This window comes from Delphinus delphis, chromosome 1 (assembly GCF_949987515.2).
Source record: "Delphinus delphis chromosome 1, mDelDel1.2, whole genome shotgun sequence".
Classification (NCBI taxonomy): domain Eukaryota; kingdom Metazoa; phylum Chordata; class Mammalia; order Artiodactyla; family Delphinidae; genus Delphinus; species Delphinus delphis.
The window spans coordinates 35,599,997-35,624,835 of NC_082683.1; the positions used below are offsets into that span (position 1 = coordinate 35,599,997).

The 24,839-nt window shown below is 48.9% G+C and overlaps 1 protein-coding gene across 5 annotated transcripts in view; it reads left to right on the forward strand.

Annotated features, from left to right (window-relative positions):
• Positions 1-24,839, forward strand: part of ST3GAL3 (ST3 beta-galactoside alpha-2,3-sialyltransferase 3) — a 241,706-nt gene that overhangs the window by 193,311 nt on the left and 23,556 nt on the right. For all 5 annotated transcript variants that reach the window (XM_060021063.1, XM_060021089.1, XM_060021080.1 and 2 more), the window contains 2 exons: positions 20,291-20,385; positions 23,915-23,978. In XM_060021063.1, coding sequence (XP_059877046.1) covers positions 20,291-20,385; positions 23,915-23,978 — 159 coding nt within the window. The remainder of the gene's footprint in view (positions 1-20,290; positions 20,386-23,914; positions 23,979-24,839) is intronic.

A 24,839-nucleotide genomic window follows, 5' to 3' on the forward strand; every position in this document is an offset into this window, starting at 1 on the left:
TGGATGTACGGGCCACCAATGGAAAGGATCCTGTCCATTGAGAGGAAAGCGGAAATACCGGGGAGAATGATGGGATAGATGATACAACAAGGTCCCTAAGGACAATGAGGGGAGGGATTGGCCTTTGCTTTAAGAGGGAGGCTTCTTCTGTTCTACAGCAGAGCAGAGTGGTAGAAACATAGATGGGCTTGTAAGTGCAAGGTAAAGGGGAAGGAATCCCCTTCTGGTGGCTTTTATTTCCTCTAGGAAGCAGGAAATGGGACCATGTGCTGAACACGAAGGGCACGGTGCTGGGAGAGAAGGTTGAGAAGCGTGGAGAACGTTTGTAAGGGCCCTGTGGAGAATGGAAGAGATTGTTTACTAGGGCAACCCAGAAACTGTCCCGCAGCAACAGAGCAGGCCAGGTGGGCGGCCATGACTCTGCAGTGGCACCAGCAGGCTTAGTCGTCCAAGTGTGAAGGCAAGGATTCTAAAAGAAGTAACCCCAGCCCAGAAATTTTGGCCCAGGTTGACTGTGCTTCCTAGGGGACTCGTCTGTAGGAAACAGCCCCTGTTCCTAAAGTGAGGAGAAAGGTGCTGGGAGTTGGGCACCTGAAGGGGGCAGCCATGGCCAGAACGGACTGTGCCAGGCGAGCATCTGACCAAGGATGGTTAGTTCGTGGGACCCTCCCTACGTGTGGAGACGGCAGTAATCTCTGGTAGACCAAACACTCCGGCCTTCCTGAGATGCAGTGGCCAGAGTCCTTGCAGGTTGTACATGGAGCTTGGAGGGGCCCAGGAGAGGCGGGTAGGAAGTCTAGAGAAGGGGGCTGGGGAGACAGCCTGGCAGTGCTGCCGCATGAACCTGTGAGACTGAGCCGTTAGCCCACAAGCGAGGGCTGTCGGGCTGTGTTTGGGGTACGTGTGAGAGGCTGGGGTACGAGGCACAACAGCCCCCGGGGCCCTTGATACAGAGATGTGGTCGGAGGACAGGACTTCTGAACGCCTCCCTCAGCCATTCTGCAGGCTTCAGCTTCCTGAGTTAAAGCAGGGCAGCTCACATCTAACGAGAGAAACCAGCACCTGGGAGCAGGGCTGAGGCTGGCCCAGGGCTGTGGGAGTCCTGGGGGGCTGTTGGTGGCTACTGGTAGGGCAGCGACCACCATGAACCCTGCCTCTGACCTGGCACTCCCTGGGGAGGAGGAGGGCATGGCTGATACCAAAACTGGCAGGGAGGGAGGGGGCAAAGGAAACTGACAGTTACTGAGCAACTGGTGTGCTGGGAACGTTGCGTGCCTTGTGTCACTTCATCCTCACAGTAATCTGTGATGATCAGCCCCGTTTTACAGTCATTCATTCAACGAATAATTTATTGAGTGCCTGCCAAGTGCCAGGTGCCGCTCTAGGCGCTGGAGCTATAGCAGTGAGCAAAACAGGCAAACATTCCTGCTCATATTCTAATGGGGAAGCAAGCCCCAAACCCCAGATGTGTAAACAAAATGTATAGTATATTAGGTAGCGGAGATGCTAGAGGAAAAAAAGAGTAGGAATAGGGAGTGAAAAGTTAGGGAGGGGTTGTCATTTTAGACAGGGTGACTGGGAAAGTTGACATTTAAGTGAAAACCCGAAAGAAGTTAGGGAGGGGCCGTGCTGATTATCTGGGGGAAGAGCCTTCCAGGCAGAGGAAACAGCCAGTGCAAAAGCACTGAGGTGGGATCCACAAACAGGAAAGAGGCCTATGTTGCTGGAGTGGGCAGTAATAGGAGATGAAGTCAGAGCATTAAGAGAAGTCTGCAGCATGGGGACACTGGAGATCATTATGAGGATGGAGGATCCTGTGCAGGGAGTAACTTAGGTTTCAGAGGATCATTCTGGCTGCCCTGATGAGGAGAGACTCTTGTGAGGCAGGGAGGCCAATTACGAGGCTACTGTAATCATCTACGAGAGAGATGCTGGTGACTCAGGTGCGGTGGAAGCAGTGGAGGTAGTAAGAAATTGTCGCATTCGGGCTGTGTTCTGAAGGGAGAGCTGACAGGTTTGCTGACAGCTCAGACGTGGGTATGAGAGAAAGAGAAGAATCTAGGCTGACTTCGGGCGTTTCACCTGAGCAACTGGAAGCATGAAGGTGCCATTTACCAAGATGGAGAAGTGATCACAAGAGAGCAGGTTTTAGGGGGAGTATCAGGAACTCAAGTTTAAACATGCAAAGCATGAGATGCCTCTTAGACATCCAGACGGAGATATCGAGAGGGCGGGGGATATACAAGTCTGGCATTCAGGGGAAAGGTGTGGGCTGTGAAAATGGAAGAGACTGTCACATAAGTGAATGAAGAGGGAGAAGCAAGGACTGAGCCCTCGGGCACAGCAACATGTAGTGGGGCCAGAGATGAGGAAGAAACTGCAAAGGAGGAAAGCCCAGTGTGATAGTGGCAAAGTCTGGAAAATGTGGTATATTCTGGAAGCCAAATTAGCAAGTATTTCAAGAGGAGTAACTAACTGTATAATATGTTGCTGGGCGGTAGGGTGATGGTATAAATTATTGTCCAAACTAGGACACTTTTGAGAGTGAAAGTGGTTATTATTCATAGTTACTCCAGGATAAGACATATAACCAAGGTGGTCCCAGACAAATCAGAATGTTGTATGGTCACTCTGCTGATAGGTCAATAAGAATTGACCATGAGATTTAGCAGCGTGAAAATAATTAGTGACCTTGAATGATCAGAAATGGCGAGTGTAAAGTGAAGTAAGTCAGAAAGAGAAAGACAAATACCATATGATATCACTTTTATGTAGAATCTAAAATATGGCACAGATGAGCCTATCTACAAAACAGAAACAGACTCACAGACATAGAGAACATACTTGTGGTTGCCAAGGGGGCAGGGGTAGGGGAGGGAAGGACTGGGAGTTTGGGATTAGCAGATGTAAACTATTATATACAGGATGGACAAACAACAGGGTCCTACTGTATAGCACAGGGAACTATATCCAATCCTGGGATAAACCATAATGGAAAAGAATATGAAAAAAGCATGTCTCTATGTGTATAACTGAGTCACTGTGCTGTACAGCAGAGATTGGCACGACACTGTAGATCAGCTATACTTCAGTAAAAATAAAATAAAATTAAAAAAAGAAAGAAAGAAATGGCGAGTGTAGATAGCTCCTTCTCAAGGTGTGTTTCGGTAAAGAGAAAGAAATGTGTGATAACTGAATCTCGGTGGTCACTGTACTGTTCTTCCAACTTTTCTGTATGTTTGAAGTTTTTTCATAACAGAGAGTTGGAAAAATGAAAGTGTTAAAGCTTTTGAAAATATTTTTTTAATATGGGAAAAATAACATTTGTTTGCTATTGGGAAGGGACAAGGTCTAGGGAACAAAAGTTGGCCTTAGTTATGAGTATGGACACTTCAGAGAGAAAAGAAAGTAGAGATCGTAGGCACAAATGCAGACAAGTGGTAGTACGGAACCTGTAGAAGTTCTGTTCTGATTCTGATATTTCAGTGCAGTGATGAGCAGGATCATCTGTTGAGAATAAGAATAAGGGAGGAGGTGTTGGAAATGTGAAGTCAAAGAAGAAAGTATGAATAGTTATCTAGGGGAATGGGAGAATAACGGGGCTAGTAACGACAGGACAATTGCTCAGCAGTTTAAGGGCCTCAATCCCTTGAATTTTTTTTAAGAATTTTTTTCCAGCTCTATTGAGATTTTTAAATTGAGGTGTAATTGACATACAGCATTATATGAGTTCCAGGTTATAGCATAATGATTCCATATTTGTATATATTGCAGAATGACCCCTACAATAAGTCTAGTTAACATTCATCACCATACAATTACAGAATTGTTTTCCTTGTAGTGAGAACTTTTAAGATTTACTCTCTAGCAACTTTCAAATATGCAATACAGTTTTATTAACTGTAGTCACCATGCTGTGACATACATTTCATGACTGGAATTTTGTACCTTTTGACCCCCTTCACCCATTTTGCCTATGCCCCAGCCCCCCCAACCCCATCTCTGGCAACCACCCGTCTGTTCTCTGTTTCTGTGAGCTTGGGTTGGTTTGTTTGTTTATTTTAGATTCCACATATAAGTGAGATCATATGATATTTGTCTTTCTCTGTCTGACTTACTTCACTTAGCCTAACACCCTCAAGGTCTACGCATGTTGTCACAAATGGCAAGATTTAGTTCTTTTTTGTGGCTGAATAATATTCGTGTGTGTGTGTGTGTATCACATTTTCTTTATCTATTCATCCATCGATGGACACTTAGTTTGTTTCCATATCTTTCACTCACTTGAACTTAAGGTGAGACGAGCCAGCATGCGTTTTTCTCTCGCCAGCTGCATTCATCTGTGCAGGTCCATGCCCAGAGTAGGAAGGAAGTGGAATTTAACCAGAGTTGTGTTTCAGCTGAGTGAGGGAGGAACAAAGAAGTTGAGGATGAATGCAAGGAGGTGATTGTACTGTTTGACTTGGAATTTAAGCTGGGTGAGAATAGCAGTAAGAACATAAGGAGGTAAAGGACAGTGAAAAGATGGTAGAACCAATGGCTTGAAGATCCCAGTGTGTTGAAGGATTGTTGGAGTTTTGCTACAAGAGCAGGTGAGCTATAGACATATAGATAGGTGGAGACAGTCAGAGACTGGGAATTTGAGATTGAGATTAGAGAGAGCTTTAGTTAGTAATGGCCTGGTCTAGGGTATAGTTTAGGAGTAAATAGCTGAGGTAAGGTAGAGAGTAAGATCACTGGAGGAGAAGAAGTCAAGGCAGGTCTGGAGTTTACCAGTTTAGATTTAGAAGGAAGCTCATCTCTCCTGTTTCCTGCTTTGAAGAAGGAATACACTATAGGTATTGAGACTGATGATAATTGCTTCAGAGTTTCTCTTCTTCGCTTTATATTTGACTGAGCCTGCAGTTGAGGGGGAAGGAACCGCCAAGGAAGGTGATGCTAGACCAAACACAAGGATCATTAATGGTCTGTGGCCATAGATAGTCAACCATCAGGGCTGCCAGAGATCAGAAAGGTCATAGAGAGCCTGGGGGAAGAGAGCCAGACAAGCATCAGAATTAAGGCTCTTGGCTGTCACATGTAGGAGATTAAGTCACAGAGGCCCTCACAAGGTACTGAGGTCAGGAAAGGCTAGGGATTTGAGCCTAAGTCAATACTATCAATAATATGGAGCATCTAAAGATCTTCCAAGGAGTGGACAAGATGGGCTGGGGCTTGCTTGTCTCCAGGACCCTTTACTGTACCAGGCATTAGCAGTGCCATGTCTTGGGAAGGTCCCTAGAATGACCTACAGAAAGTCTCTGCTTCTCTTCCTGATGGTTGGCTGGTTGGCCGTTGGGTGCTGAGTGCAGCAGAGAGTAGGGGAGCTCAGGATGGATGCATGTGAAAGAGGAAATTGAAGGCTGCAGCTCAGTGATTTTTGACTGTGACAAATCCCTGCTCCATGTGCAGGGCCCGTTGTTGTGGCTGTTTATTCATTTGTTCATTGACTACCTTAAACATGCTATGTGCTGTTCTAAGTATTAGGCGTGTGTGGTAAAGATAATACACAGTGATAAGGCAGTCTCTCTCAGAGTGCCTCTTAGCTTGTCATGAATTCAGATATAGGACCATTTGGGTTTGCAGGGGTCAGCACATCTGTGTAGAGGTGAGACGTGACAGTAGTGAGAGCAGCAGCATCTGTGTCTGTACAGGGCCTGGAATTCCTATTGTAGTACAATCTCCCTTTGCATCCTGATAATACACCTGTGACAGGGGTTCCCATCTGTCACTAGCATGACCCATTCCATTTGGCAATTGATCTGGTGTCTGGGGAGAGAGAATTCTGCCCCTGAGGCCTCACCCAAGGTCTCCAAGGTCAAGAATAATGCTGGAGCCCCTGGGCTAAAGAAGGTAGCAAGAGTATTCCGCATAGGACTAGAGCCGCCAGCTAGGGCCGAGAAGGACCAGCATGGGAAATGCCAAGAGCAGAGTCTGCATTAATGTATTGCCCACCCTGGGACAGTGAAGAGAAGTGTGATGAAATGCAGCCACATGGGTTCAAGGGCTTCAGACTTCCCTGGCCAGCACAGTTGGCATTGCCCTTCACCCTTCCCTGCAGAGAGAAGCAGTTAGGTCACGCTCAGGCCCTAGAGGCAGCGAATAGCCGGATGGGTTGCCCCTCAGTCTGTGACTTGGGTGCTCTTCACTGAAGAGAGAGGGAGAAAGAGAGAGAGGAATAGGTTTAGGGGGAGAAAATAGACTCCTTTTTAAAAAGACGTTGAGCCTAGGTGCCAGTGGAATATCTCAGGCAAGAAGTTTCAGAAGCAGTTGCACGTAAGACTTGAACTCAGGGTATAGGTCTGAGCGTAAGATGGAGATCATCAACCACCAGTTGGACATAGGCGTCTGGATGTTCGGAACTTGAACCCTCCTGAAACAATCACGTTTTCCAGCCTTTTCTTTGCAGTCCTTCCTGGGTCTGTAAGCAGTGGTGGTCGGCAACAACCGCCCCTGTGCCCTCACCCGGGCTGCCTCCCTCGGCCCCCTTCTCTGAAGGTAGAGGGTCTCATCTGAGAGCAGAGCTGCTGCTCATTCACCGTCATGTTGTCTCATTTCTGAGCAGAGAAAAAACTGGCTGAACCCTTCTGGAAATTCCATTTTCCTATGGGGCTCAGAAAATAAGGTACCTGTATTAGTTTCCTTTTGCTCCTGTAACAAATGATTCTCTCACAGCTCTGGAAACCAGAAGTCCAAAATCAGCGTCTTTGGGCTGAAATCAAGGTGTCAGCAGGGCTGCACTCCCTCCAGAGGCTCTGGGAGGTTATCCGTTCCTTGCCTCCTCCAGCTTCTCGTGGCTGCTGGCATCACTTCAGTCTCTGTCCCTGAGGTCACATTGCCTTTTCTTCTGTATGTGGTAGAATCTCCCTGTGCCTCTCTCTTTTAAGGACACTTGTGAATGCATTTAGGGCCCACCTGGATGATCCAAGGCAATCTCCTCATCTCAAGATCTTACCTTTATGAAGCTTTTATACTAATAGGGAAACGCCAACAATAAACAACTTATAAGCAAATTATTTAGTAAATTAGAACAAGACAAATACTGTGGGGGAGAAAAGAAACAGTATGGCAAAGTGATAGGAGCAGGTTGAGTGTTAAATAGGATGGTCAGGGTTCACCTCCTGGGAAAGGCAGAATTTGGGTATGGACTGGAAGGAGGTGAGGGAGTTAGCCAGCTGAATATCTGGAGGGGAGTGTGCTAGGCAGAGGAAACAGCTCCAGTAAAGGCCCCAAGGCAGCAAGGAGTGTGGCTGTGGTAGAGTGAGAAGAGGGACGGTAGTGGGTGGGGGAAGGAGGTGTCTGGGATCATGGATGGCCTTGTAGGCCACTGTGAGGACTTCACCCTTTACCTGATTGACATAGTAAGACATTGCACATGAGGAGAGGTTGGTCTTCAACAGCTGAGTGGATGCTTCCTCATTGTTATCAGGAGGAAAGGAGGAAAAGTGGAGCAGATGCCAGTGGTTTTGTAGACTTGGTGGGAGGCAGATCTCTGAACTCACTTCATAAATATTAATTCAGCACCTACCTACCATGCAAGGCACAATTCTAGGTGCTGGGGGACATGGCAGTGAACTAAATAGGCAGATCCCTAGTCACACAGAGCCTGCATTCTCCAATTATCATAAACTGGTACACATGAGAGAGGGTAAGCAAGTGAACAAGATAATTTTAAATGGTGCTAAATGTTTACGAAGAAAATAAAACAAAGGTGAGTGATAGAGACAGGAGGAGGAAACCCACCCTTGACAGAGGGGTCGGAGAAGACGTCTCTGAAGAGGTGACATTTGAACAGAGATCCGAATGAAAACGAAGAGCCAGCCTCGGGAAGGTCCAGAGGGGTTCTGGAAAGGTCTAGAGACAGAGAGATGTTTGTTGTATTCAAGGACTGGACAGGAGGCCAACGTATACTGTTTCAGGGTGAGTCAGGAGGAGGCCCTGAAATGAGGTGAGAGGCAGGTGAGGAGGATTAGTCATTGTCATCTGTAGTTTGGTTTTGTTCAGAGCGCAGTGAGAAGGTTCTAGGCAGAGGAATGTCATGATATGGTTGATGATTTAGGAGTACGCTTCTGGCCTTTCTAGAGCATGGAATGAGGGGCCAGAGCAGAAGCTGGTCACTGACCATTGCAGCAGCCACAAGGTGATGATGTGGACCTGGTAGCAGCAGAGATGGAGATAAGTGGAGGGATTCACATTATGTTTAGAGAGTAACAGGATTTGCTGATGACCCAGAAGAGAGACAGACAGGAAAAAGAAATGAGTCAAGAATGACTCCGTCCCAACTGGCAAGATAGAGGATTGTTTATAAAATAGGTGTTTCTCTTTGTAGAATGTGATGATCCAGGGCAAATGGGACTAAAAAAGAAAAGAATGACTCCTAGGTTTCGCTTGATCAACTGCACTGGCCTGGCCTGGCCTGGCCTTCCTCACCATCAAAACCACAGCCACCACCCCTCCACCACGGCCCTATCCATCATCATTGGTATTCTCACCATCTGTTTGAGTTCTGTCACGCTCCTGTCCTTCCAGCTCACCTTATAAAGCAGTGCCCGAACTTGGTGAAATTGATCCAGCCACTTTTCCTGCTTGTTTCCGGGCTGCTGAACTGTTAACAGAGACACACGAATACATGTATTGGCCCCATGGTGGCGTCCTGGTCTTCAGCCTCTGCCAGTGCTCAGCATTGCTCAGCAGTCCCGTCCCTGGTTGACTTACCACAGTGACTGCTTCAAACCTCTCCCACTCATCAGTTCCTACAGCCCAGACCTGCACACTCATAATCCCAAACCCCAGAGATTCCCCGGAGAAATGAGGTCCCCCCAGCTCCCAGTGCACCTATCAGGGTAGCCACCCTCACGTGCTCCCCCTTTTCCCAGGGAAAAGGCACCCTGCCCTCTGTGTCCCTCTCCCCGTACTCTGATCCAGTCCCCTTCGCCTCCTGGTGGCCTCTCCACTGCTGCCTCTCTGTCTCTCGCACCCCCTCCCTCTGCCTTCTCTGCGGGCTCCTTCCCCCAGTACAAGCAGGCTCGGGTCTCTGCCTCCCGCTTCACTCGCCAGCTCCCGGTCCCTTTCTGTCCTCTCCTCCACTACCACGTTTCTACAGAGATCACCTCCTCTCTCTCAAACACTCTTGCTTTTCTCCCTGTGCAACGCCCTGTGGTCTGGTCTTGCCCTCTCCATCCCTGATGGCGCGCTTCCCAAAGGGTCCGGTGGCTTTCATGTATCCCGAAGGCAGTGCCATAAATAAAGGTACTGATGCACGTTGTGCTGATCCATGAGGTTCTTGTGTGGGTGAAATAGGACGACAAGCATAGAACACTTAGGACAGTGTCTAGAATGTTGCAAGAGCTCAGTACCTGTGAACTGCTGTTATTACTCTTGTTACTGTGGCGTTTGTCGTGTGTTTCACTATTGCCTCTGTGTGTGTTTGGCTGCCTCATCCATTAATCACGAAGCTGGGGCTCTGAGCTGTTTATTATCGTATTCCCAGTGACTAGCACGGTACCTGGGATAAGCTGGGGCTTAGCACGTATTGGAGAGCTGGAGGGTGGGTACCGGGGGTCGGATCGTGTCCTTGGGCTCTGGGTTAAGTGGCCTCCGTAGACATTCTGGCCATTGTCCAGGCTGTCACTGGGGGAGGTGTGCTTGCCTCTCGTAGCGGCTTCTCAGCTCGCCGTTCTCTCCTCGCCTCCCCACGCTCCCCTCCCCTTATCAGGAAGTCGGGCCCCTTCCCTTCCTCCTTGGTCCACTCTGGGTACAGGCTGTCAGCAGAGTCAGGGGAGCCCTGTCAGCAGGAGCCCAGGCACTGCCCCCTTGAGAGCCTCCTTCAGCGCAGGCCTCTCTGCCTGTCATACATGTCATGCATGTGGCTCCAGCCTGTCTGGACACAGATGTGGCCAAAGTCCCTAAGCAGACAGAGGGGCAGCAGCTGGCAGTATTTCAGACCAGGAGGGGTTTACTAGGAAACAGTAAGGACATCACTGGAAGCCTGGCCCTTCGGAGCAGGGAGATCAAAGTGTCCATGATGTGCCGCACAAGGCACTCCTCAGAGCTCCGCAGGTGAGCAGAAACTCCACCTGCATTGGCCCAGGGAGATCCACACTGTGGAGCGGTCACCCTGAGCACTCCTCCCTCTTCCGGCCAGCAGTCAGTTATGGAGCACCTGCTCCATCCTGGCTGCGTGCCGGGGAGGGAACAGGCACATTAGTGTGCAGTCAGTGCCAGGAAGGGGCACGGAGAACCGTGGGGACCTGGAGAGGCTCCGTCAGCCCTGTGTGGCTCAGGGAAGACCCTACCTGTGCAGAGGCAGAGACGCTGGAGTTGGGCTGAAGAAGGAGCAGAAATTCAGCATGCGAATGAGAAGGGGAAGAGAATTCCAGGCAAAGGGAACAGCAAGTGGAAAGGCATGGAGGTGTTAAAGAGCCTGGCAGATTCTAGAATCTATAAGTAGTTGGATATGGCTAGAGCTTAGGGAAAGGGAGGAGAAGAGAGGGGTATCTGAGGCGGGGAGGTTGACGCAGGAGAGTCAGATCACAGGGGCTTTGGAAACCAGACGAAGGAGCTTAAGCATTATCTTCTAGTGGCTGTTGTAGTCGGTAGAAATCCATGTCAAACTAATTCAAGCAAAAAGGAAATTGATTGGCTGACTTACCTGTTAAGTTCAGGGCTGAACTATCTTCAGGCCCACCCGGACTAGGACTCAGTGTCTTTCTCCCCACCTCTCGGCTCTGCTTTCCCTGGGTTTGACTGTTCTGTAGACAGTTTCTCTGTGTAGCCACAGAAGATGGCTCCAGCGGTTCTAGGCCCAGGGGTGGCAAATTTTTTTTCTTAAAAGTCCAGATAGTGAGTATTTTCAGCTTTGCAGGCCATGTATTCTCTGTCACAACTAATCAACTCTGCCGTTATAACATTAAAGCAAACAATAGACATTAGGTAAATGAATGAGTGTGGCTGTGTTTTAATAAAACTTTATTTATACAAACAGGCAGCTGACCTCTGGGCCATGGTTTGCACAAGCACTGTTCTAGGCTTACATGGTCTTTACAGCTCACTATCTCGGAGAAAAAGAGAGACTCCCATATACCCTAGTGTCCAAATATTAAATCCCAGAGAATTGGATTCATCCCACTTGGATCACGTGCCCATTGTTGAGCCAGTTACTGTGGTTCTGAGGGGTGAAGTATCTTAATTGGCCAGCCTGGACCATGCGCCCATCCCAGCAGCAGTGGTGGGGGTCAGCTCAACTAGGACCATATGGAATAAAAAGTAGGTGCTTTACAGAAGAAGCGGGGGAGGAACGCAGATATCCACTGCAAGGCGCTAACAAGAAAGAGCATGAGCTGAGTGCCCCAAGTTGCCAGTGATGATCCACCTTGAAACTGGCCCTGACGCTGCCTCGGGGCATCAGGCCAACCCTGGCTGTGCGGATGCACACCCTGCCCCAGCCTTTTCCCTCTGTGCAGAGCCCGCACCTCAGCTGCCTTTTACGTACACCCAGTCAGAATGCACTCGCCCACTCAGTCCTTCCTCACGCATTGCTGCGCCTGCCTGGGTGGGACGAGAGGGCAGGTCACTGGGTGGGGGGCCAGGCTGAAGCCCCCCTGCCCTTGGCAGGTGCTTCCACCCTGGCAGCTTTAGCAGCCTCTCTGCTTGTCTCGAAGGGAGGGTTGCTTCTGGATCTCTTCTCTCCTGTGCCCTTGTCTGCACGACCCTCCTCCTTGAATACCCTTCCCACCATGCTCCAGGAGGCTCACATTTACTTGTCCTCCAAGGCTCAGCTTGGTTTTGTCATCATCTCCTTCAAGATATTGCTATACCCCTAAGCTGGTCTGAGACCTTTATACCACTCCCTATTCCAAAACACAGGATGTGCAGACTTATTTTCTTATTGTTATTTGTTTACCTGTGTCTGCCATTAGCTCCTGAGGAGAAGGACCAAAGCTTGCCACCCCTAGGACCAAAGGAGAAGGAGAAGGACCTTAGGTCCCCAGCCAGCACTCAGCACGGAGCCTGACCCCGAGTAGGCAAGCAGTTGTTGGATGGGGCTGCATCCTCCAGCTCCATCTGGTCCTGCCTAAGATTGGAGGCAGACACTTCATGCTCTTGCTTGGAACGGTACTTGTTGGTTGATACCTGCTGTTTGTCTTCTCTGCCTCTTCTCGCAGGATATAGACCCACCTGCCCTGCATATTCACGACCCTTTCTCCTCAGACTTCTGCTCTCTCATGGGACCCATTCAGGTGGGTCAGCAAGAGAAGGGGCAGCAAGACATAAGCTGGACAAGGCATTGACAAAGTGCTTATCTTGTTTGCTTGGACATATACCAAGGTCTTACTGTGCAGGGCCATGTATGGTGGGGCTGCCACAGCGAGATCCCAAACAAGAACAGGTAGATTCTAGAAAACGTGTGTCCCTCTGCTTCATCCACCCCACCGCTTCCGAGAGCAGGTTCTAGAAAGGAGGGTCTCTGCGGTTTGGCTTTCACCCTACTGGATGACAGTCTCACTCATTTTGGGCCAAGACCTGTGGCTGAATCTGGCAGACTGATGTGCTGTGGCCCCTGGTCTCGGGACCCACTACTGGGCTCTGCCTTCCTCTTTTCTCCTGGGCTGCTTGGGATCTTGTGGCCAGAAGGCTGGCCACACAACCAAACAGGCACAGATGGAGAGCTGAAACCGTGTGTTGCCCTAATCCAGCAAACCCACATCTGGAGGCACCTTTTTCTTTTTTTTTTTTTTTTGCGGTACGCGGGCCTCTCACCGCTGTGGCCTCTCCCGTTGCGGAGCACAGGCTCCGGACGCGCAGGCTCAGCGGCCATGGCTCACGGGCCCAGCCGCTCCGCGGCATGTGGGATCTTCCCGGACCGGGGCACGAACCCGTGTCCCCTGCATCGGCAGGCGGACTCTCAACCACTGCGCCACCAGGGAAGCCCCTGGAGGCACCTTTTGCAGTTGGGATGGTGGGAACTAGGAGGAAGATCCTACTCTGTGTCTGCTTGTACCACAAAGAACTACTCCCCTCCCAGTTAGTAAGACTCAGTTAGCTTGCCTGCTGGTCTCAGGGCACAGGCTTGATGTTCTGGGCCTTAGGAAATGGTTTAGGTGGGCGAACCAGAATTGGGGACATTCACCTTCTACACTTCACCTCAGCCACACTGCTGGGCATTAAATGAACTAAGAGATCCCTTTCAGGGGTCCTGGGTTGCCCATCCTGGCTGGCAGACTGACCGTCGTGCCGAGTCATCGTCCTCTCTCAGTTTATAGGCCTGTGGGCAGGGCAGCCTCATGGGTCCTGGGGTCCAGCCTTGTTATGAGAGGCACAGGGGTCAGACCCACCCTTAGCATGTACCCTCCTAGAGCCTCAGCTCTCCACATTGCTATGCTCTAGGATCCAAGAAGAAAAGACGCACAGGTCCCCGTACAACTTCTGCCTCCTCCTTCCCCTGTTCCTTCTCACGCACTCACACACACACCCTCCTGAAACCTGATCCCAAGGCTGCTTTGTGTGCAGAGCTGGCGGGCTGGGGCCTGTCTGCTGGAGCCTGCCCCACCCTGCCCCACTACCCCCTTGGCCAAGGCAAGCAGGTCAGGCGTCGCACACCCCTGCTAGTCTGGCCAGTTATTCTGCACCTCAAGGGCCACCTCCACCCTGGCTGGGCCCCCAGACTGGCACACTGGCCTCTGGACAGAAGCCCCTGAATTCTCTTCCAGGTGTAGCATGGGGCTCTGCCCAGACGGCCTGCAGAATTAACACAAACACACACACATACACCACCTCTACCATCACCACACTCCATTTCCTGTTGTTTATGGCCCTCCCCGCTCAGCTTCCAGGGCCTCTGCAGGCACTGAGCCACCTCCTGGGGGAAGGCTGTCCGGAGGAAGCAGCATCTGAACTTAAAGAATGAGAAGGGATTTTCCAGGCAAATAGAGAGGGAAGGGATTGGGGAATACAGGGAAGGGTGACAGGGGTACATTTCAGGCAGAGACTGCATGTGTAAATGCATGAAGACTGGCATGTTCAGGGAGCTACAAATAGTGCATGGTTGGTAGGACACAACTAGTCTCAGAGGAGTAAAATCCAGATTGCAGTAGGTCGAGGAGTGAATAGGAGATGAGGAAGTTGAGACAGAATAGCCACTGCTCTTTATCGAGGTTTTGCCGTGAAAGGATAGAGAGAGAGACTGGTAGCATGGGTACGTGGTCAGGAAAGTTTATTGAGTTTGTTTGTTCTCATGTAGGAGAGACCTGAGCTTGCTGTATGCTTAGGGGGAAACAAACAGGAGTGGGCTGCATAGTGTGATGGAGAGATCAGCTTTGATGGGTCTAGGGTGGGGGAAGGAAGTAAGAAGCTGAAGGAGTTCCTATCTGATTGCCTTGGTTTTGTCTGTGAAGTGAGAAAAAAGAAGAGATATCTGCTTAGATGAAGTGGGAAAAGGATAGAGAGTTTATGGAGAGTGGAGAAGGTTTGGAATAGCTGCTGAGCAAAGGTGAGGGTCCAACTAAGGCTCAGTCCATGAGTTCGTAGTGGTACCAGTCTGTGTGTGTGTGTGTTTTCTAGCAGCACTCTGAGTATATAAAGTGCAAGAGTGTAGGATTCGATTCATCTCTGATTGGGTTTTGCTTTATGGATGGGACAAAAAGACAATGGAACAAGAGGGTATAGCATCCTGGCGAGAGAGAGACTAAAGAGGTGGACGGGATTCTAACCAGGAAAGAATATAACCTGGGAATGAAGAAAACTTTTTAAACTAAAACTCAAAACCCAGAATCAATAAGGGAAAAGATTGATAAATTTGACCCTTTTTAAAAAAAATTATTTATTTATTTTTGCCTGTGTTGGGTCTTCATTGCTGCGCGCGGGCTTTCTCTAGTTTTGGCGAGCGGGGGCTACTCTTCGTTGTGGTACGCAGGCTTCTCATTGCAGTGGCTTCTCTTGTTGCAGAGCAGGGCTCTAGGAGCGTGGGCTTCAGTAATTGTGGCTCATGGGCTTAGTTGCTCCGCGGCATGTGGGATCTTCCTGGACCAGGGCGCGAACCTGTGTCCCTTGCATTAGCAGGCAGATTCTTAACCACTGCGCTACCAGGGAAGTCCCAACTTTTTTTTTTTTTTTTTTTTTTTTTGCCATGCTGCACGGCCTGCTGGATCTTAGTTCCCCAACCAGAGATCAAACCTGGACCCTTGGCAGTGAAAGCATCAAGTCCTAACCACTGGACTGCCAGGGAATTCCCTTTGACTACACTTTTTTAAAAAATCTGTTGTGAAAAAGGGGGGAAAAGAAAGCAAGAAAGGAAAACACCACAAGCCAAGTGAATAAATAAACTCAATTTATATCTCAATAGAGATATATTTGTAACCGTATCTCAGAGGGTTTATATATTTAATATATAAAGAGCTTAAAAAAAAAAGAGAAGATTGTTAGCTAGTGCTGTAGTAGTAATCATATTGTCACATATGTGTATGAAAACATGTTGTACACCTTAAACTTGTACAGTGTTATATATCAATTATAGTCAATTATATCATAATAAAGCTAGGGGAAAAAAGAAAAAACCCATAACCTTTTGGAAAAATGGGCGAGAGATATGAACAAAATTCATAGAAAAATTCACAAATGGCCCTTCCATATATAAGACAGTGTTCAATTCCACACACAGTAAAAGAAATGCAAATTAAAACCACACTGAGAAAAAAAACAAAAAAAAACAAAAAAAACACCACACTGAGATACTGTTCCTCTCCTGTCAGACTGGCAAAATTGAAATATTCGACAGTATACTCTGTTGGTGAGGCTGTGGCGAAAACGACACTGTCATTTGTTGCTGGTGGGTAATGTGAAATGGTGTGATCCTGGTGGAGGGGAGTTTGGCAATATGGAGCAAAATTATATATGTGCATTTTCCCTTTGATCCAGCAAACCCACTTCTAGGAATCTATTCCAAAGATACATTGGCAAATAGAAAAGATATATGCATGAAGTTATTCACTGTAACCACTGTTAGTGGTACCTACTCTACAACAGACTGGAAACCACCCAGGTGACTGATTGAATGATATAGGTACATAACCACAATGGAGTATAATCAAGTATATACCTCTACTGCTGTGCAGTAATTACCAGGATATATTGTATAGTGAAAAAAATCAAAAGGTAAAACTGTATATGTTACCTTTTTATTGAATATAGATGTATGGATAAAGAAGATGTGGTACATATATACAATGGAATATTACTCAGCCATAAAAAAGGAACAACACTGGGTCATTTGTAGAGATGTGGATGGACCTAGAGTCTGTCATACAGAGTGAAGTAAGTCAGAAAAAGAAAAACAAATACTGTATATTGACACATATTTGTGGAATCTAGAAAAATGGTACAGATGAACCTATTTACAGGGCAGGAGTAGAGACGCAGACATACAGAGCAGACATGTGGACACGGGCTGTGGGGTGTGGGATAAATTGGGAGATTGGGATTGACGTATGCGCACTGCCATGTGTAAAACAGATAGCTAGTGGGAACCTGCTATATAGCGCAGGGAGCTCAGCTCAGTGCTCTGTGGTGACCTAGATAGTTGGGATGGGGGATGGAGGGTGAGAGGGAGGCCCAAGAGGGAGGGGATATATGTATACATATAGATGATTCACTTCATTATACAGCAAAAAGTAACACAACATTGTAAAGCAACTATACCCCAATTAAAAAAAAAAGAAGAAGAAGAAGAAGAAGGGACTAGGAATTCACATACACATATTATGTATTTGCTTATACCAAAAAAAAAAAATGAGGAAAAAATAAAAACTAATAAAAATGAATACTATACAGGAATAAAAGTAACAGGAGTTGGACACAGAAATGAAAGTTTGACTTCTCTGAATATATCTTGCTTTGTGAATTTAATTTTGGAATTCTATAGTTTTTTTTTTTGTTTTTTTGTTTGTTTGTTTGTTTTTTGTGGTATGCGGGCCTCTCACTGTTGTGGCCTCTCCCGTTGCGGAGCACAGACTCCGGACGCACAGGCTCAGCGGCCATGGCTCACAGGCCCAGCCGCTCCACGGCATGTGGGATCTTCCCGAACCGGGGCACGAACCCGTGTCCCCTGAATCGGCAGGCGGACTCTCAACCACTGCGCCACCAGGGAAGCCCTATAGTTTTATATCATCATAAAACAAAGTTAAATTAATATGAGGGGTAAGCAAACTCTAGAAGCAAAAACAGAATGAAACAAATGAACTTAACTATGTATTGCTGACAAAGTAAACTCAGCAGGATTATTCCAAAATAATTCTGCAAAAGCAAAGTAATTTATCTGTATTTCTCTGGGGGGTATTCCCTAAATCATTTTTAGTAATGGTAGTATTAGTAATAATACTGGTGTTTTTATTCTGAAACTATTCTACATATTTTATATATGTATCTATATGTGTGGATATATTAGGATAAAGCAAATAATTATGTTACTATCACTATAAACAAGGATATCAGCTTACGAGAAAAGAGATATAAATATAAAATCAAATGGTTTCAGGGTATTTTTCCATTTGTGTATCCTTGTACATTTGATTTTGGGAAGTCATTTTTAATCAGGTTACCAGCCGCTTATGGTTTTTGTTCTGTCCATTTGCATAGCAATATTTTCATAATATTATAAAGTGAAAAAAGTAGTCTACAGCACAATCTAAAAAATAATATGGGAAAAGGAAAGTCAGTATGGATATATACCAAAGGTTAATTGTCTCTGTGTTGTAGGATTATGAGTATTTTTTACGTGTGTGTGTGTGTGTGTGTGTGTGCGCGCCTATCTGTATTTTTTCCCAAAATTAACACTTTATAAGCGCCAAAAATGAAGCGTTTTTAAAAATTTTATTTATTTATTTTTGGCTGTGTTGGGTCTTTGTAGCTGCGCGTGGGTTTTCTCTAGTTGTGACAAGTGGGGGCTACTCTTCCTTGTGGTGCACAGGCTTCTCATTGCGGTGGCTTCTCGTTGCGGAGCATGGGCTTTAGGCATGCAGGCTTCAGTAGTTGTGGCACACGGGCTCAGTAGTTGTGGCTTGCGGGCTCTAGAGCGCAGGCTCAGTAGTTGTGGCGCACGGGCTTAGTTGCTCCATGGCATGTGGGATCTTCCCGGACCAGGGCTTGAATCCGTGTCCTCTGCATTGGCAGGCGGATTCTTTTTTTTTTTTTTTTTTTTTTTTTTTTTGCGGTACGCGGGCCTCTTACTGCTGTGGCCTCTCCCGTTGCGGAGCACAGGCTCCAGATGTGCAGGCTCAGCGGCCATGGCTCATGGGCCCAGCTGCTCCGCGGCATGTGGGATCTTCCCGGACCGGGGCACGAACCTGTGTCCCCTGCATCGGCAGGCGGACTCTCAACCACTGCGCCACCAGGGAAGCCCAGGCAAGCGGATTCTTAACCACTGTGCCACCAGGGAAGCCCAATAAGGGGTGGGGGGGGGGTTAAGGAAAAATTAATATAATGAACTTTCTCATCAGCTGAAAGATGGAGGAAGAGAGAAGACAAGGAAAAAATGTGTTGAGACCATTTGGCTAGATCTTAGGAGATTTTGCTAGCATATGACATGCAGTACATATTGGGAGGCAGATAAAATCATGTCCATGCCTGACTGAGAAACTGCAAAACTTTCATAAGCTCAGTCCTGACACGGGAGAGGTTCTTGCCCCAGGCTTATCCAGGGACCTTGTGGACTCTGGTCAGAATCCTCGGGGCCTCTGGTAAAACATCAAATGTATTAATTCACTTAGATTATGTGTACTAGGTATGAGAAACATGAGTGACCCTTCTACACAGAGGAGAAGTGTGCTAACTCAGAAGGCCAGAAGAAGCGGCTGTGCGGGAATAGCCCTCCCACGCTATCACGTGTTGACAGTTTCTTCCTAGCAGCAAGGGATGGGGAGGGAGCAGCATTGAAAGTTTTCTGCCTCTTTCAAGTTCACTTCAAAACCTCTAGTAATGATAGACCTCCAAGTGATTAGTGCTGTTATTCCCCCTGGTCTGGTGATTGTAATGGTGTTAGTGATGATGGGAATGAGAAATGGATGCTGAGGTTAGAGTTCATTGGGGGACGGTGAGTTCCAGCTTCTGGGCTGGGAGGGCCCCTCCTCCAGTCTTCAGTTTTTCAGTGGGCTGATTCAGGCTGTTAGAAACAAGAGTCAGCCACAGAGGCCTAGGCCTCCACACCTTCGTTCTCAGCCAGGAAGGCCCTAAGCACACCCCGCAACAAGGTCAACACACAGGAAGTGACCAGGTGCTGGCCATCTCCCGGGCTGCTAGGTTACCTGAAAGGTCTCAAAATCAGGGTGCTAGGTTCCAAGTGAAATCGTGCTGTCCCAGCATCTCTGAAGAGCTTGGTTCCTCCTGTCCCTTCTCACTCTGCCCTCACTTCCTTCTGCAACCCTCTGATGCCATCCCCCACCCCCCCGCCTCCCCCCTGCCCTGCCCACTCCTCGGTTTCCCAAGAAGAGCAAGGCTTGCCTTTTCTCTCCACAACTTGGCATCACCACATGACTCCTTCTCTCCCCCTTTTCCCTCCCATCTTTCCTCCAGACCAAAACTCCCCCTACCCGTAAACTCCTTGTCCCTCCGCCACCTCCTGTGGAGCTTGGCGTTCTCTCGGTCCTCCTCTCTGCCAGCAAAAGTGCTCAGGCTTCTGCTTGTCTGAAGCCTCCCCGCTGCAGGATACTGTGATTTTTTTTCTTCTGTCAAACCTCTAACTCCTATGACTGTTCACCTGCTTTGCCCTCTCACCGTGAATTCTCCTTCCTCCTCACCCTGGGTGGTCCACCTCCCAGAATTCTCTCCCAACTTCTGTCTCTCTGCACGGGCTGCATTTTGGGGTATTTTTCTGCTCACTGGACAGTGTCTCATCGCCGTGTTCCCAGATTGCAGGAACAGCGTGGGCAGCAGTGACTATTTGATGGATGCGCACGTGGCTAACCTCCCAGGGAGCTTCTCGCTCTGAGATGCTGATCCTGCGGTGTGCATCTTGCCTCTCCACTCCTACAGCTGGCCCCATGAGGACTGGCCAGGCCTGCTCCTCCACACTCAGGCTCCACTGAACCGGATCCGTCAGACCCCGCACAGCAGCTGCCCAGTGTGCAGGCTGGAGTGGGGAGGAGATGCTGGCACATGGAGGATGGCTTCTGGCGGACCCACAGCCAAGGCAGATGGACAGAAAGCCACTTAGCACTGCAGCCCAGTGCACTCTGGGACTCTCAACAGCCCTGTTGTGTTCCAGGTTCTCCAAGCCAGCACCCATGTTCCTGGATGACTCCTTCCGCAAGTGGGCTAGGATCCGGGAATTTGTGCCGCCTTTTGGGATCAAAGGTCAAGGTATGTTGGGAACCCTGCCCCACTTTACATTAACATCTCATCCCCCAAGCTACCTCCCCAGTATCAGGACAGGGCTGTACCCTCAGAAGTCTCCCTGCTGGGAATCCACCCCTCTCAACAATGCCCTACCTTCTCTCCCTCTTTCCTGTCCTTCCTTTTTTCTTACTTCTTTAGTGGAATGTTTACTCAGAAACCACCACTTTGCCAGGGGCTAGGTACACAACAGTGGAGTAGACAGATGTGGTTCCTCTCCTCAAAAAGTTCCAGTCTAATGCAGACACAGGTACTTGGAGTGCAGTAAGGACTCTGATGAGGGAAGAACACTGTGCTGTGAGATCACACAAAACGGGTGCCAGAGACAGCAGTGCTAGAGGACTAGATATGAGGGGGGAAATCCCAGAGAAAATAGAGGCCATCCGGACGGCTGCCCCCAGGGCCCTCCATCATCCCCTTCTGATTTTTTTCACCTTAACCTAGCCTCCCCTCCAGTCCTTTTTTATCCTGTCCAAGGCTAACCTTTCCCCCTATACTCTCAGAACTGTCCCCTTCTATTGCCTCAAGGACCTCACCCATGCAGTTCCTGACATAAGACTTTCCCGTCCCTGAGAGTTTTACAGTTCTCTTTCCGTGTCAAGTTACTGCCCTATTTCATGGCATGTAGAGTTTCAGCTTTAGCGTCAGACATAGAAGGCTCCGGTCACAGTACTACCTCTTTATTAGCTGTGACCATGGACAAGTTACTAACATGTTTTGCTTTAGTTTCTTCATCAGTTAAATGGAGAGAATAATACCACTGTATTAGGTTGTGGTCAGAATTAAATAAGATAACGGTTAAAGGGGTGATATCATTTGGCCAGCAGACTCAAGAACGCCTGAACCCTCTACTTAGCTGGCCCACCCCTCCCTGAAAAAAAGACAGTGGCCAGCAAAAGGATACTCTTGAACTGGAGCTTTGACCTTCAACCTCCAAGGACAAATCTCATGGGTTGGGTTGAACCCCATGAAGAACTCCTTTTTCATGGGTGCAGGTAGCCAAGCAGCCTAACTTTGCTCCTAAATCCTCACTCAAGATTCGGATCCTGCTAAGCCATGAAGGGCAGGAAAGCCCGATACACAGCCCACCATCCGGCAAGAAAAAGCACCCCACAGTTTATGACCATTCTGCTCAGGTTCCCCTCCTAGAAAACAAAAGCCCAGTCCACACCCTTGGCCTTGGCCAGTGAGCAGCAGTACGCTTTTCCTTAGACGTGAAATTGGAGGCGGGAAAAGGAAGGGATCTGTGACCTTCCCCGAGGCCCACCATGAAGTGTATCTGAAGGCACTTAGTACAGAACATTTCCTTCAAGGTTTGTTTCCTTACGCTTTCTCATGCGACTTCTAGAAAGATTGCCCGTGCCGACTGTCTCCTCTTACTCACCATTTACTCTTGAAGAATATCTTCTCCCCTCCCACTTCAGTGAAACTGCTCAATGCCCCCTGGAGATCCAAAGGACGCTTTTCATTCCTTAACTTGACATCTTGGCTGCATCTGACAGTGTCGTCCGGTCCATCTTTTAAAAAAAATTATGAGGTTGCTGTGTTTAATTTCAGAGGCATCCTTTCTTTACATGAAGTATTTCAGGCATATAAAAAAGCATAAAAAATAATATAATGAGAACCCACGTACTCTTGTACCCAGCTTCGGAAATAAAACGTGAGATACGACTCAAGCTCTGTGTAGCCCTTCCCCCTCCGTTCCCCGCCTTCTCCAGGAGACCAGTATCCTGGCTGTCATTCCATGCCTGTTTATATATTTCTACAGCATATTTATATATCTGTTTAAAACACGGCATGGATGGGCTTCCCTGGTGGCGCAGTGGTTGAGAGTCCGCCTGCCGATGCAGGGGACACGGGTTCGTGCCCCGGTCCAATATATATATATATATATATATGGCATGGTTTTTGCACTTTACAAACAGTATTGTATATTGTACTTGTGTGTGTGTATTTTTCAAGTTGATTTTTTTGCTTACGCTTTTCAGATGTATCTGTATTGGCACACATAACTCTAGGTCACTGATTTTGCAACTGCTGTGTAGTATTCCATGTACCACATTTAATCTATTTTCCTTCAGTGGACTTTTTTTTTTTTTTTTTTTCGGTATGAGGGCCTCTCACTGTTGTGGCCTCTCCCGTTGCGGAGCACAGGCTCCGGACGCACAGGCTCAGCGAACATGGCTCACGGGCCCAGCTGCTCTGCGGCATGTGGGATCTTCCCGGACGGGGGCACGAACCCATGTCCCCTGCATCGGCAGGCGGACTCTCAACCACTGCGCCACCAGGAAAGCCTTCCTTCGGTGGACTTTTAGGTTGCCTCCAACATTTCGCTATTACCAACAGTTCTGCAATGAACATTCTTGTACAAGTCTCCTTAAACAAATGTGTGAGTTTTCTGATGCTCTCCACCTAGGAGTAGAGTTGCAAGATTTTAGTCTATGCACAGCTACATCTTTACTTGATATTAAGATGCTTTTCACTGTGATTGTACCGACTTACTTATCTTTAGGTCTTTATGTACATTACCTTTTTATCTTCCTAACAATTCTGCACAGCAGGAATTACCATCTTCATTTGGAAGATGAGGAAACTAAAGCTCAAAGAACGTAAGCGATTTATCGAAGGTCACAGAGCTCATAAGCAGCAGAGCCAGGATTTGAGTCCGAGGCTGATACCATTATCTGTTATATTATAATGCTCTCATTATACCAGAGTTTGAAAGGAGAGCAGTCATCATTGCCAAAACCAGAGAGAGGTCAAGAAGAATGAGGTCTGAATATGGTCACAGGATCTGAGAGCACAGAGGTCACGGGGCCCTTGCTGAGGGGCAGCCTGAGCGGAGTGCAGGTGGGCAGATGCCAGGCCACAGGGCTTGAAGAGGTAAGGAGGTAGAGACAGCCTGGCAAGAACAGGATTAGAGGTCAGCAGCGTTAGAAGGAGGAAGGGAGGGGAAGATGGTATCAGAAAATGAGGCGGAGTGGCCTGGCCCGGGGAGCTGGCTGGGAGCACTCTAGCTCTTCACCACTGGTTGGCTCCTTGTTTGCTTCCTGGTGTCTGCTTGGTGGGGGCACAGAAGTGAGCACGTGGTCCCTGCCTCTGACCGGCATTGCCATTCTGGGGGACACTGAGATGCCCCAGCTGCCAGGCAAGGCCCACGCCTGGGGGCGCATGTCCCAGGGCCTGACGGCAGAGCCTCCGACAGCCAGCCGAGACTGCCAGGGAAGGGCCAGGGAAGCCTGAGGAAGGAGCTGTGCGCGGGTGCCGGGGGCTGGCTCCAGGCAGAGATGTGTGTGCCGCCTCTTCTCCTGCCTCCATCTCCTGTCTCAGGGAGAAAGTTAGGCCAGTGGCCCAGCCTTGTGTCCGGAGCACCCTCCCCAACCTTCACGTCCACCCTAGACCCAGGACCACGTGCCTTCAAATCGGCTCATCGGCAAACATCTCATGGGAACCCTTAAGTGACCCTCTAACAGTTGCCTCCCTCCTCTGTCCACAGATAATCTGATCAAAGCCATCTTGTCTGTCACCAAAGAGTACCGCCTGACCCCTGCCTTGGACAGGTAAGCCACTCGCTGCCCAGTATCCTGCGCCTCGGCTGCCCAGCGTGTGCAGAGGGGTTGAGGCCCAGCTGGCCTTCCCTGGACCTGGGCAGATTCTCCAGCACACCCACACACCCACACACGCATACACACTGGGGTGGGTGAGCAGGGAAGCGGGGCCACCGCACTGGACTGGCCACCCCCGTGGGCTATAAGCAGTTGGCAGGACATCTCAGTCCTCAGGCAGCAGAGATCCGAGGGTAAGAACTGAACGTCCTGGGCTGGGATCAGCTCAGCACTGGGACTGAGTGGCTGGGTGCTGGGGCAGCTGAAGGGGCTTAAATCCAGGAGGCAGTGACAGCTCTGAAGCCAACAGACCCTAGGTGGGGGAAGCCCCAGGGTCAGAGGTGCGAGAAGCAAAGTGAGTAGGGTTCTCAGCTGGTTACTGGGTGCATGGGGGCTTCTGAGTTAAAAATAAGTCCAGCCTTGAGTCCTGGAGCCTCCAGGCTCATTCCTCTGTTCTTGCTTCTCTAGCGTAGCCCTCAAGCTCAGCCCACTTTTCCCTCTCCTCTGAAGGCGGCCAAACCCACTAACCCTTGGGGAGTCTTTAACCCAGAATGCCATCTTACCAGAGCTCCTTCCTCACCACCCCAGAGCTAGTGCCCAAGCCCCTTCCACACCCATGTTTCCCTGGAGAAGTGTCAGGGACCAGGGGTATCTGAGAGCCCTGAGTGGCCCAGCTCTCCGCAGCGTGGTTCCGGCCTCTCAGAAATGCTGCCAGAACCTCACTGGTCTGCCTCCTCTGTCCCAGCCCGTGCCTGGTCAAGGCCATGGGGTCAGGGGCCAAAGGGGCAGGGGGAGAGGAGACCTGGTGGACAGCTC